This window comes from Colias croceus, chromosome 27 (assembly GCF_905220415.1).
Source record: "Colias croceus chromosome 27, ilColCroc2.1".
Lineage (NCBI taxonomy): Eukaryota > Metazoa > Arthropoda > Insecta > Lepidoptera > Pieridae > Colias > Colias croceus.
The window spans coordinates 6261317-6274885 of NC_059563.1; the positions used below are offsets into that span (position 1 = coordinate 6261317).

General features: G+C 32.5%; 1 protein-coding gene across 1 annotated transcript in view; it reads right to left on the reverse strand.

Annotated features, from left to right (window-relative positions):
- Positions 1 to 13569, reverse strand: part of LOC123703730 (nephrin) — a 187580-nt gene that overhangs the window by 41407 nt on the left and 132604 nt on the right. Inside the window, exon 8 of the mRNA XM_045651828.1 lies at positions 12882 to 13035. Within this exon, the coding sequence (XP_045507784.1) occupies positions 12882 to 13035 (154 nt within the window). The remainder of the gene's footprint in view (positions 1 to 12881; positions 13036 to 13569) is intronic.

The following is a 13569-nucleotide window of genomic DNA, read 5'->3' on the forward strand; positions in this document are numbered from 1 at the left end:
ACAAACACTTCGGCTTTATAATATTAGTATAGATTCCAATATCTAATCCTAAAACTTCTAACTCTTGAAGTCTATTTCAATCCCCTACCATAAATTAGTTAATCGTGTAAGCGGTTAAGTTACTGGCGCCATTAACTGTACTACATGACTATTGGTTAATTTGCAATGTTGGTATCGTTATTGTGATGTTGGCAGCACTGTTTGGCAGCTCACTGGTTTATATACTAGCGGGAAACGCGGTTCTGTCTGATGTTAGTAGTGTGATTTTATTGTAGGAGGTTTAAGATTGGTTTAATTATAATTATTGAAGACGAAATTGAAGTATTTAGCACTAGTAATAAGCTTGATTTTGTTAATACAAATAATAAGTATATGAACCATAGTAGTAGTAAAACGGAAACTAAACATATTACCAAAGTTTTTTATTCTTAGTTTCACTATTGTCCAATGATCTTAAAACTAGATCAAATGAGAGCTAAATATGTTCGAAACTACTGCGTCTATTTCTAACAAAAATACCTATATTACATAACTGTGATAGATAAGTAAAAAAAAAAACTGCAATCAAATGGGCTTATCTATTGCAGATCCACAGAAATTAAACTAATAACACCACACTTTTTGCAAACAAATAATATTCTTTCAAACATTATTTTTTTACCTCGATGGGAATCAAACTCACATACATCCAACCATCCATAACATACAATTACTTATGACCCCAGCCCCCCTAGCCAAGTGGTTTTCTTTTAGCGTAGCGTTCAATAGAATAGACTACGAATGTATGAGATTGACGTAAGCTGTAGATACGATTGTCTACAGCTTACGTCAATCTCATACATTCGTAGTCTATTCTATTGAACGCTACGCTAACAGAAAGCCACTTGGCTAGGGGGGCAGGTCAGCTAACAATGCAGAAAAACTTGCATTTCTAAGTATAATAGAAATTCCCAAGCGCGTAAACACCGTAAAAACGATTGAAATATTCAATTGTTGATTTCCTATAAAATTATGTTAAATGTCGCTCTGTGAAATTGCTTGCTTGTACCTATTATTGTAATAAATACGTGAGTGAACATGTAGCTTTATGCAACTACTGAACCGATTTTGATTTGACTTTTGTGTAGTGGTAGATTTGAAGTAACCATATATTGTACTAGGAGTACAGAGATTGATAGGTACGTGATAAATTGTACATTTTCAATACATAATTAAGTTAGGAGTTAAGTAGAAATTTGACAGAACGTTCGGAAAAATGATTTCGTAAAGAATATGTATTAGCAATTGCTTAAATAATACCTGGTACATCTGTTAATATTGCAAGTCCCATTATGAAATATACGATGAAAAAAAACCATACACAAAAAACGACGAAGAAATTATTATATAAAATACTAGCGGTCCGCCCCGGCTTCGCCCGTGGTACATATTTCGCAATAAAAGGTAGCCTATGTTCTTTCTCAGGGTCTAAAGATTGTCTGTGCCAAATTTCACCAAAATCGGTCCAGTAGTTTATGCGTGAAAACCATACATACATACATAATTACAAACCTTTCCTCTTTATAATATTATATACAATTAGTATAGAAGTATAGAAAATCACTAACTATTTTTTAGTCTTTCACTTCATCCATTAAACATTCCGTCCACAAAAATGTCCGGACACTCCGAAAACCTAAGAAAGGAATCCTAAACAAATAAAGTTAAAAATTGCGAGCTAAAGAGCGGAGAGTTGTCACAATTTTAAATAAAAGATGCTTCAGAAGTGTCCTTTTATTTTGCCGCTAATAGTCGTAGAGGGTTATAAAATATGTATGGTGGCCACACTTTGGGAAACTGTGGTATACATGTTTGATAACATTTCGGGAAAATAAGTAAGTTTTATGGAATAATTGAACGCTTTTTTCGGTAATTTTTATCTTTTGTTTTTATTTCTCGTTAAATATTAATAACGATCAAAATTTTCATACCTACTAAAATTTCATTGGTAAATCTTATTTATCAGAAATTGATGTTAAAGTATCAGAAAAATAATATTTGAAAACACACATGAACTAATGTGCGTTGATTCATACACAAACACCAGTTTTCTCAAGTATATAATTTATAACACACTCACTTTAAAGCTATTGTAAACGTTCTTTATCCTCATACATTATGTCACTTTAATCCAAAGTGAATCCACTTTAAAGTTATTCCCACTTTACCCAACGCATTGTCACCCTACACCGGACAGTACGTACACGATAGAAGCATTACTGAGAGAGAATTCATTTAAACCGTCTCATATAAGACCGAATAGTTACTATTTCTCTTTATATTTCTTGAGTGTAAGTTTAATCATCATTTGAGTGTCTTTCAGTTGAAATATAATTTTAAAGTTGTTACTTTAAATTTGTTTACGTGCAATCGAAATTGTTGAATCAATTTTTTACTCTTTTGCAATCAATGAGATGTCTATCATCATCATCATCATCATCATCATCATCATCATTATCAGACTATATTTGTCCACTGCTGGATATATGCCTCATTTTTGAGATATCTATTGTTTGTGTTATTTATATCTAATATGGATTGTAAATCTATATTAGTTATTCATGTTAGTAAATCTTGCGGAAAATATATTCTATTATATTATTTTTAATGTGACTGTTACTGTAAAATGTAACTTTAGGACTTGTTCCTAAATAGTAATTAAACCAACCTTTTATTTACCTACATGTCACTTATACCTTTGATATTACCACATATTTAAACTATCCTTTTCCTAAATAAGTAATAACCCGACAGTCACATTACATATCTATCCTCTACACTCTACAGTACCAAAAACGCTTAACCACACCCGCTACCTCTCATAACTCGAGCGCCATCATTATAAATTTCCTCTTAAATTTTCCACAGCGTTATTTATTACTTAATCTGGACGCTTCGCGAATGTTTTTAGGAGTTAACTGCTGTGATATTATTCGTTGAATGATGGCCTCGTCTCCGTTTTATACTACAGGGTCTTGAGCGTATGGTGGGGATAACAGCGTGTACGTAATTGTAATCTGTACTTGCATGTGTGATAGGGATGTTTTATCTCTTGAAATGTATTAAATGAAACGGTTTTACAGCATATAGAGTATAGACGGACAAAAAATAAGATACGGTAGATTGAGTAGTCACTTTGGCAGTGGTTAAAGCTTTAGTGTAGAACCGAGGGGTACTGGGTTCGATTCATGGTAGGGAAAAACAGTTTTATTTTTATTTTAGGTGCATGCGATTGTATACTATCTAGCATAATATATATTTTTATATTTGATAACAGTTTCATTGCATTCAAACACTTATTCTATCAAAACCAAAAGAAAATATGTAAAAAAGAGAAATATCTTTCAAAATCCGTTGGTTCAATTCTATTACGTTTTGAAATGTAATTTTGAACATAATATTATTAAGTAATTATGTCCAGTAAAATGAGCATTTACAAGAGTTTTACTTTTAAATGAATAACACTCAAAAGGTTACAAAATAAATAGGTTTGAGTTTGATATCGTTGAGGGGAATAAAAAGGAAATTCAAATAAATTACTTCTAGGAAATGTATTGAGTTAATGTGAACTATTTCATTTATTTTAAACCTGTTAAATATTTACTCAATTAATTAAATAATTTTTGAATATTATTCTTCTATGTATTCAAATTATTTTACGAAGTTTTTCTGTAAAACTTTTACGAGTTTTAATAGTAGGAGAGCCCGTGGGAGATAGTCCTTCACCGATCTGATAACCAGATGAGACGTATTTTTTATTAAATATTTTTTTATTAACCAGTTAATATTACGTTATATATACGGTAATATTATGTTTTAAACTGTGGTTTTAAACTTCAATTATTACAAGCTCAGAAAAAAAAACAAATTTTTAATTCACACGTGCCTAAAACTAATTGGATTCGTTGCTTAAAGTTCAAAGCCGGAACTCGAACCCGGGTCCTTTTGACGACTAGCTCCGTTTCGTATCCTTGTACAAAGAAAATATTTCCCTCTTTACACGATATTGCGTTACGATAGTCTGAGTTATAAGCGAGGAGCGGTTAAATTTATTTAAATAAGTAACTAGCTTTCCGCCCGCGGCTTCGCCGGCGTTTTCAGAGAAATATTCCGGGATAAAACCGCTGAATATTATAAATGCGAAAGTAACTCTGTCTGTCTGTCTGTCTATTACTCAATCACGCCTTAACTACAGAACCAATTTGCATGAAATTTGGTATAGAGACATTTGGATACTCGAGAAAGGACATAGGTTACTTTTTACCCCGGGAAATAGGATAGGTTATATCCCGGAAATCCCACGGGAACGGGACCTATGCGGGTTTTTCTTTGACTGCGCGGGCGAAGCTGCGGCTGGAAAGCTAGTACTCAATAAACATTTCAGTTATTCAAACAAGTGAAAGTAATTCTAACGAAGTGTTTGAAAATCGCTACGCTCATCGCTCCGCTACATCTCATCACTTGTACTACAATCTCAACTACGAAGGGATTGTCTCACATAACCTGCGATGTAAATTAAATATCATTTTATAATAGAACCCATGTTATAAAGGAAGCTTCTATTTCAAAGCGATTTGTGTTATATGTTTGTGTATTTTCATATTTTATACACATAAATAATATAAGCAATAAAAAATATACCGTATATAAGATACTAGCTTTCCACCCGCGGCTTCGACCGCGCAGTCAAAGAAAAACCCGCATAGTTCCCGTTCCCGTGGGATTTCCTGGATTAAACCTATCCTATTTCCCGGGGTAAAAAGTAGCCTATGTCCTTTCTCGGGTATCAAAATATCTCCATACCAAATTTCATGACAATTGGTTCAGTAGTTTAGGCGTGATTGAGTAACAGACAGACAGACAGACAGAGTTACTTTCGCATTTATAATATTATAATATAGTATATAGTATATAGTATGGATGATTGTGTGAAATTTTTTATGTTACGTATGTGTTATTCTATACATAGGTGATAGGGGCAACATGTCGAAGTTTCGTCAAAATCCATTACTAGTTTAAGCGCCGATTTTTCAATCCTTGGTTAAAATTTATCCGTCCAATAAAGTATTACACGAACATTTTAAAATGTCACCTGTAAACTGCCAAATACGGACATTTAGAATACATTTTTGAAATGGTAGTTTAATACGTTATTCGATGAATAAGTTTTAACCAAGGATTGAAAAATCAGCCCTAAGAGCGGTACAAACAAACATTAATCCACTAATCAATACTTTTCTATTTATAGGTATTTTATGCACAGTATTCTTAATAATAAATGAAATATTCAATACATTGTTCTTTACTGAGCCTTTGTAAACCAGAGGTCGTGAGTTCGATTCCCACCCGGGGCAAATATTTGTGTGATGAACATAGATGTTTGCTCTGTGTCTGGGTGTTGAATATATAAGTATTTATTTAAAATTATATACCTATGTATGTTTATCAGCTATCTGGTTTCCATAACACAAGCGAAAGCTTAGTATGGGATCAGATCGTGCCGTGTGAAAAATTGTCCTGAAAATATTTATTTATTTATTGTAATAAAATTAGATTCTAAAATGCAGTTCCAATGAATAGAAAATCTATATTCACCAGCTCTAGCTTCGACTGTCTTCAATACAGTCCCATACGTTAATAAAAAGATTTTTATATATCACAAAGACGCGAGACAAAATGATTAACGACTTACCCGGATTGCCGGGGTCAGAGTTCGATCCCGGGTTAAGCCGGATAAGTAGACGTTACTGATAAGATGGGTTTTTATGTGTTTTATGTATATGTAATGGATGGCCCGGTTTTGATGGTTGTTTGTAGGGATAGGTAGGAAGTTTTGTATTTTTATATAGGTAGATTGTTATGGTAGTAAATATTTAAATTCAAAAATATGCGTAATTTTTTTATAGATAAAAACACTACATTTGAAACAGTTTATATACCTATGGAACGTGATCTAAGTCCATTTGATGAGATTTGTATTAAAAATTGAAAATAATGTTTACTCAAAATATAACATACATTTTAAAATTTACTGTGTCTTAAAACAAAGTCATATCTAACGTATTTCACATGAAATTTTTAACTTTCAACTCATCATTTTTCTAAATTTCTGTAAACATCACCTTAAAACACATTATTCCAAAGAATTCTTTACATTAAATATTAATATATTTAATTTCCCTTACGGCGGAAGCTCGTAAAAATGTCGTCGGTCCATTGTCGAGCCAGCGTGTCGATATCGATAATCGATAAGCCATTCCGGCGCGCATCACTAGTGATGTATTCAAGCTGAGACCGTTTTATAAAATTGTATCGTTGTATTTTATATTTCTATGACGTAGGGTCTTTGTGAATTGCAATTTCAATTTATTTATGGGGGTGGGTAGTTGTGAAATTTAGGGAGGTTCGATTTTGTATGAATAAATTTGCAAGGGACTAGAAGGTTATGCAGCTGTTTTTTATTTAAAGTTTAAACCCTTTTATCGTTATAGACTTTGATTGTAATTTTTTACACAGAGAAGTCCTGTAATACCTACATTTTTGGTAAGATTCAAAGATAATGACATCGTCGCATTATACCATGACGTGACGGTATTGCCATGACGCGGCCTTGAAATTTTACTCTCAAGGGCCTAAAGAAGTTTTACTTCAATAATAATAATAACCAAAAGTATCTCTTTTTGTATATAAATGTAATCTTTGTTTTGTTCTGAACATGTTCTCTGGAAAGGAACTGTATTAATACAGGATTTTCCTAGTTAGGAAGACAGAGCCACACTGTAAATGTACCTACTGTATTAATTTTTGTACTCAATAAATATATTTTTTTTATCTATGAAACGCCCTTTTCCCACCAGTCACACACATCTCACCACTACACTACACACACTTGACCATGATCACCGCGCACATAACTCCGCAGAAGCCAGAAACGGGAATTCCAAAGAGAATGTTCTAGCGTGCTCTGAATAACGCTAAGTACGATTAAATCTAAATTACTCCCTCGGGTTGTTTGTTTGCTGGGCTTTTTGTATGTATGTATGTACGTGTAGACTAAATAGCTTGACGTTGAGTTTTATGTGAATTTTTGTGAGTAGTTGATTTTTATTTTGCAAGAAGGATATAATCTGTACGTAAATTTTATACTTAATTTACGTAAACAATTTTTTTTAAAGTATGTCGTTAAATTACTCAAAAACGGCTGGACAGTTTGGAATACAACTACATATCTTCATAACTTTTACGAATTTTCAAAATCAAGCAACCAAGACATAAAACAAAATTACATATTTATGTAAAATCCATTTCTATAAAACAACGCACCGCGACCGGCTTCGCCCGTGGTACATATTTACGTTTTCTCTACATAAGAAGTAAGAACCATCCTCGTACCTACTTCAAGAAATAAAAAAAGAATTATCGAAATCGGTCCACCCGTTCACGCGTGACGCCGTGACCTAGGAAAACGGGTTTCATTTCTATATATAGACAATACAAAAACAGCCTGAACTCATCTACCAAAAATTAACGACAATTCAAACCGTCTCCAAGGCCCAATCTAATAAACTGAACGTTAAGCAAACAACCCAAAAAAACGCCAGCAATATCGAAGCAAATTTATTATGCAATAAAAGTAATTTATAAAAAGTAATAATGTCGGGGTTTTGTATGGAAACCAATAAACGGAATATATTCGCAGAATAAAATTCGACGCGGTCATTCTAATTTCCTCCGCTTCTTACTATCTCCTTTGAAAGGTTGTGTATTATGGTTGCTGGAAAACATATTTGTTTTTGTTGTTTGTAAATATAACTAAGTGTGTTGAAATATGAGATATCTAAACTATTATCTATACTAATATTATAAAGAGGAAAGGTTTGTAATTATGTATGTATGTATGGTTTTCACGCATAAACTACTGGACCGATTTCAAAAATTACAAAGCTGCATCTTCACTGAGCAACATAGGCTAGGTTTTATCCAGGAAATCCCATGGGAACGGGAACTATGCGGGTTTTTCTTTGATAACGCGGGCGAAGCCGCAGGCAGAAAGCTAGTAAAGATATATTTGTGGTTTTGTACGTATGTTTGTAAAATTTTCACACAAAAACTGCTGGACCGATTTAAAAAATTTATATAGATATTCTTTTTTTGTGTAAAGTTAATTAAAACTATGAGTTAGTAGGTTTTAGTCAAAACTATGAGTTTTTTTAAACTAACTCATGTCATGTAATAAACGATATCGTACTGTAAGGTTTTGAGATATTTTTAAGCTATTGCATAGCTTCTATCGCGGACCTTGAGCGCGGGGACCGAATCGAGAAATTCCGTAACGAAAAAACCTCACGCTCCCCACTCCGACGGACGGAGGTGTGGCTTGAAGGTATAGCATGCAATAGCTTTACCGCGGCAGTCCCCGAGAGCCACACGTCGTTTTTTATCTTCATACCTTTTACAAACCAAAACCAAATATATTTTATAATAACTACCCTCAGAATAAGCAAATTCTCAGAAATTCTCGATCTTAATAACTTCATACTCAATTAAAAACTTTTATGAAGAAAATTGGATTACTCAAACTATTATGATTGGTTCAATTTAAATCAAATATTAATTATAATTTGCTTTGAAATATTTAGGGTGTTAGGTCTGAAATTACGGGAACATTGAATATAGAAAGTATAACTTTAACCCGTGGATTTGCACGCTATTTTGATACAAGAAACTAAAACGTTGAAAAAGATCGACAAAAAAAAAAGTAACAGTGTTCCATAGGATGTTAGAATTTAACTCGAGACACTTTAAAGAAACACCATTCAAACCACTAAGCACCAGACCATAAAGAAATAATGTTAAAAAAAAACCGCCGCGTTTTACCCGTCCGTGTACACACATGACGCGCGTGTTATAATTATATTAGTCAATGTCACAAGTCGAAGGCAACATTTACATTACACACAAGATCTTAAAAAATAAACGAGTTTGTTACCTTAAAAAAATCATGGCTTTGTCAAATAGAACGCTTCATAGCGCTATCCTGATGTCGAATTATTATGCCGATGCATGCATTATGTATGCGCGCTACTTTAACATTTTCGGAAAAAGGAAAGAAGTTAGCGTCAGAACACTGTCTCTCTGTTGGATGGTGTTACCGCGTAGTACAACGTGACACGCACGTCAGTCACTGTCACGCGTCGATCGCGATCATAATATTGCGTTATATACAATACTAGAGGTCCGCCCCGGCTTCGCCCGTGGTACATATTTCGCAATAAAAGGTAGCCTATGTCCTTTCTCGGGTATCAAAATATCTCCATACCAAATTTCATGCAAATTGGTTCAGTAGTTTAGGCGTGATTGAGTAACAGTCAGACAGACAGAGTTACTTTCGCATTTATAATATTAGTATGGATTGTTATATTAAAAATTATACAAGATTTTTGTTAAAAAAATATGCGATTCCGTTTGACATTTTTACAAACTAAAGAAAAAAACGCCGCGTTTCACCCGCCCGTGTATAATCTGACGCCCGTCAGTCACTGTCACTCGTCGATCGGGATCGTATTACGTTATTATTGGATCAGATTTCTGGGGATTTTCCCGACTCGCCGAAATGTGACCGCCCTTTATGTATTGTGATTGCGAACGTCACTGGATTTATTTGTTACGTTTTTACAAGGTTTTTTGGTATTTTACCTTTTTTTAGATATGGAAGATATTTACTTTTTGTTGTTGGAAACTAATGATGATTTGGAAGTATGTTGTATGAAATTTGAATGAAGATGAACTGTAATATGTAGTGGAAAATATGTGGATACTAATAAATATTCGACTAAATATGTTTCGGACAACAAAATACGAAATATTGATATATAGTAGGTTAATTTTGAAGGTTTGTATTCATATCTTCGCTTATGATCACTGTCGTTTTCACATATATTTTCTGTAGGTACTATATAAATCGATGTTCAAAAATTCATGTCTATCTGTTTCTCCATTGCAGTGTTAATATAAGAACAAACACACAAACCAATTTTCATTTATAACACGTGTACCTAACACACCATAAAATATAAATGATAACTCAGACAAATATATTCATACAGAGAAATCAATACAGGTGAAGAAAACAATAAAACGTTATTGTTACTTTCCTCTAGTGTTGTGCGATCGATTATCGATAAATTCAATTGTCAAGATTGAAAAGGGGTGAAAATTGTCGATTATTTGAACTCCATTGTAATAATATAAGTTCAACGAGTTCAAGTCCCTTTTAATTGGGGCCTAGCTTGTACTTAGTGCTTTATATAGCTAATTAGACTTTAATGGCAGTTTCGAGTACTAAGTAAGAGTACCTCTAAATGGCTTTCGTTCGTAATCGTCGTAAAGCAATGATTTTTCTATTTAATTCAAGTAAATACCCGTTTCTGTAATGTCGTAGTTAATTTATTTCCTGTGATAATGTTAACAAAAGATATGCAATTGTCGTATAAATCAAGTTCTGGCGCCGTTTAGGAGATCTTAATATAATTTGTTAAGGGATGTCGCTAATTCTATCGACAAAATTTTATTATTTAATATAAAAGTAATATTTAGTGTAACGTTAACGTTACCTATAACGTTGTTGGAACTGAATTTTAATAAAAATATAGATACTGCTTAGACCATAAATATAATTTTCTCAAAAATATTCAAACAACATAATTTCCTAGAAACTCAATTTCGATAGACTATTATTAATTTTTCACGAAAACTTACTTGAGTTGTTTATTCTTAGAAAAACACAGGTTTAGAGAGATAATTAAATTATAGATACTAAATACATAGATAGGTTTAGTGAAGAATAATTATGTTACAAGAAAAAAGAACGTCATCTTCAATTAAAAATATTTCAAGAGCAAATGAGAATGTAATAAGAATTATAATTGGGCACAATTAGGATCAGGTCCTTCGTGCCTTTGAAGTAATACTTTAAAAGTAAAAAAATCTTTTACGAGGGTATTTCGGCCATTAAATAATTTTTAATTATTCATAAATAATAAAATTATAGAAAAAAACTTTCTTGATAAAGGGAATGTAACGTAATTTCGAGATTATTCTCAGAATGTAACTAAGGAGCAGTCCTACGGGACTTATAAATAAAGGTGGATGAATGCGGTGTTGTTTTTCAAAGAAATATCAAATTATTAACAGCTCGAGTGTTTGGGGAAAATTCGGGAGGTTTTACGGTTTATGGAGATGGAGTATATATTAAAATATTTAAATGTAAAGAGCAGATCGATTGTAAATGAAAATCAAAAGGAAATTTTTCCTTTTGAATCGAAAAATATGAAATGAATAAATGTAATGCGCAATCACAAAAAAATACTGAGCCGATTAAGTTGTATTTTAATAAACAGATAGCTAATTAATACAGTTATTGAAACTATAGCAATATTAAAACAGTTCATTAATACCTAAACTGTATCTATATTCATCCATAATATGCCAACCAATGCCACGAAAATTTACATAGTTTTTAACATTCAAGATAAAAATGAGCAAGCCTAATTTCACTTTCCATATTATTCTCTCAAGATACAAAAAAGTATTGTGAACGAGACTGACTGATTTGCCAGCTTAAAATATTTGCATTAAGTTCCTAAACAAGTGGTTTAATGCAAATTTTATTCACGGACTTGACAGCTTATAAATTAAATTTGAAATATTTTAAGTATAAATCAAAAGGAAAAGTAATGTTTAATACTGTATTTCATGTTTAATTCATGTAAAAAGTAAGGGTTTTATTTTTTAAGCTATACAAAGCAATGAACAACAATTTGAGAGGGGTTGTGAGTGGCCTAGTTAGCTAAAACTACGCTCATAATCTTGATAAAATTTATATTCTAGCATATTAATAAACTACTTAGAAATTCCATTGACATAAAGGACTAAATCATTACAAGTATAACCAACAAATGATACAACGAATCACAAACATTATATCATATTTGAACACATTTCATTTTTATCGACAATCCACATCGACACGCCCCATCACTAAGCAACTACATAAATCAAGGAGACATACGCCCTATCTGTTTTCAGCTTAATACGAAACGTCTGGGATAAGGGGAGGGGGTTCCCCCCGGGAGGTTTTTTACCCGTTGTAAGCAAAGTCGAAGTTTTGATAGCATATTCCGTGGATCTGTTTTTGACTTTTAATTTGAGTTTTTCGATCGCAGATTTTTGTCGTATAATTGATGGAGTAGTTTAATGTTGTTCGTTTGTTAGGCTGGTTATACACGAGAGTAAATAAGCGTTTTGACACACTGTATGTACATACTACAAGGCATCTTTATAAAATCCAGAACGTTGGACAAGGTGTATGTTATGTTACATGTCGTCGAATTTTAACAATATATTTGGTTCTTTTACGTACTAGTTGATGATTTAAAAATTAGATTGTAGCTGTGATTATGCATAAAGTACTGATAAAATAAGTCTATTAAATGTTTATACAAACATTTATGATCGTATCGTTCTGAAACCTCAATTTATTATTACTACATATTTTTTATCTTTTGATAGTTTAGTTTCTTTTTCTATCAATTCGAAGATAAAATTTTTGTCTTCGAAAATTAATGGTGAAAACACAATGCCTTAAAACGATTTATCATTATTACCTATTAAATAATTACTCAAAAACTAACCTGTAAGCAATACGTTCACATCCCATTGAGCCCCGAGCGGCCCGATCGGTCCACGACACAATAGATTTTCTATTGTGTCTGTGATTCCGGGGCCTGAGTTAATATACTAAATACCTTCACATTAACATTGAACAATGAATTTAAACTAACCTGTAAGCCATCCGTATCTGCTCCCCATTCTTGTACCAAATAAGCTGGGCGGGCGGATTCCCGCCCCGACTCCTGCAGACCAGCTCGAGGCTCTGCCCTCGACGGACCGTCTCGCCCTCCGCGTAGCCTTCTATGTAGGGCGCTCCTGGAGGATCTGGAAGGGTAGGGATGGTTAAGTGCGGTCGGGTATTGGATGGGTGATCGGTTATATATTATAGAACGTTCTGTAACGATGTGTACTTAAAATATGATTACAATATCAATTTATTATAATAAAAATAACTTATTTAATTTAAATGCATAAATATTATTATAATTATTATTCCTAATTCATAATTGTAATATATATATAAAATACCTGAAAAACAGTCTATAAATATATTAAGAGCCTGTGTCAATAAAAGTGTGTAAAATATTTATAATAGTATGTAATATATTATCTACAATGGTATTAATTAAAAGATTTATTTATAATTATTTATTTGTTCATAATCATGAAATTTAAATGGCATAGCAATGGTAAAAAAGTACCTCCTCATAATATAAATAAATCCACATTCTATATGAAATGAGATATATCAAGTAACCAGCAGTCAACGATGATCGAGCAAAACAAAATACCATTATTTCCTTAAAAACAGACAATACCGTTAAAATTCATACAATTAAACAATAATCCTTTACATAA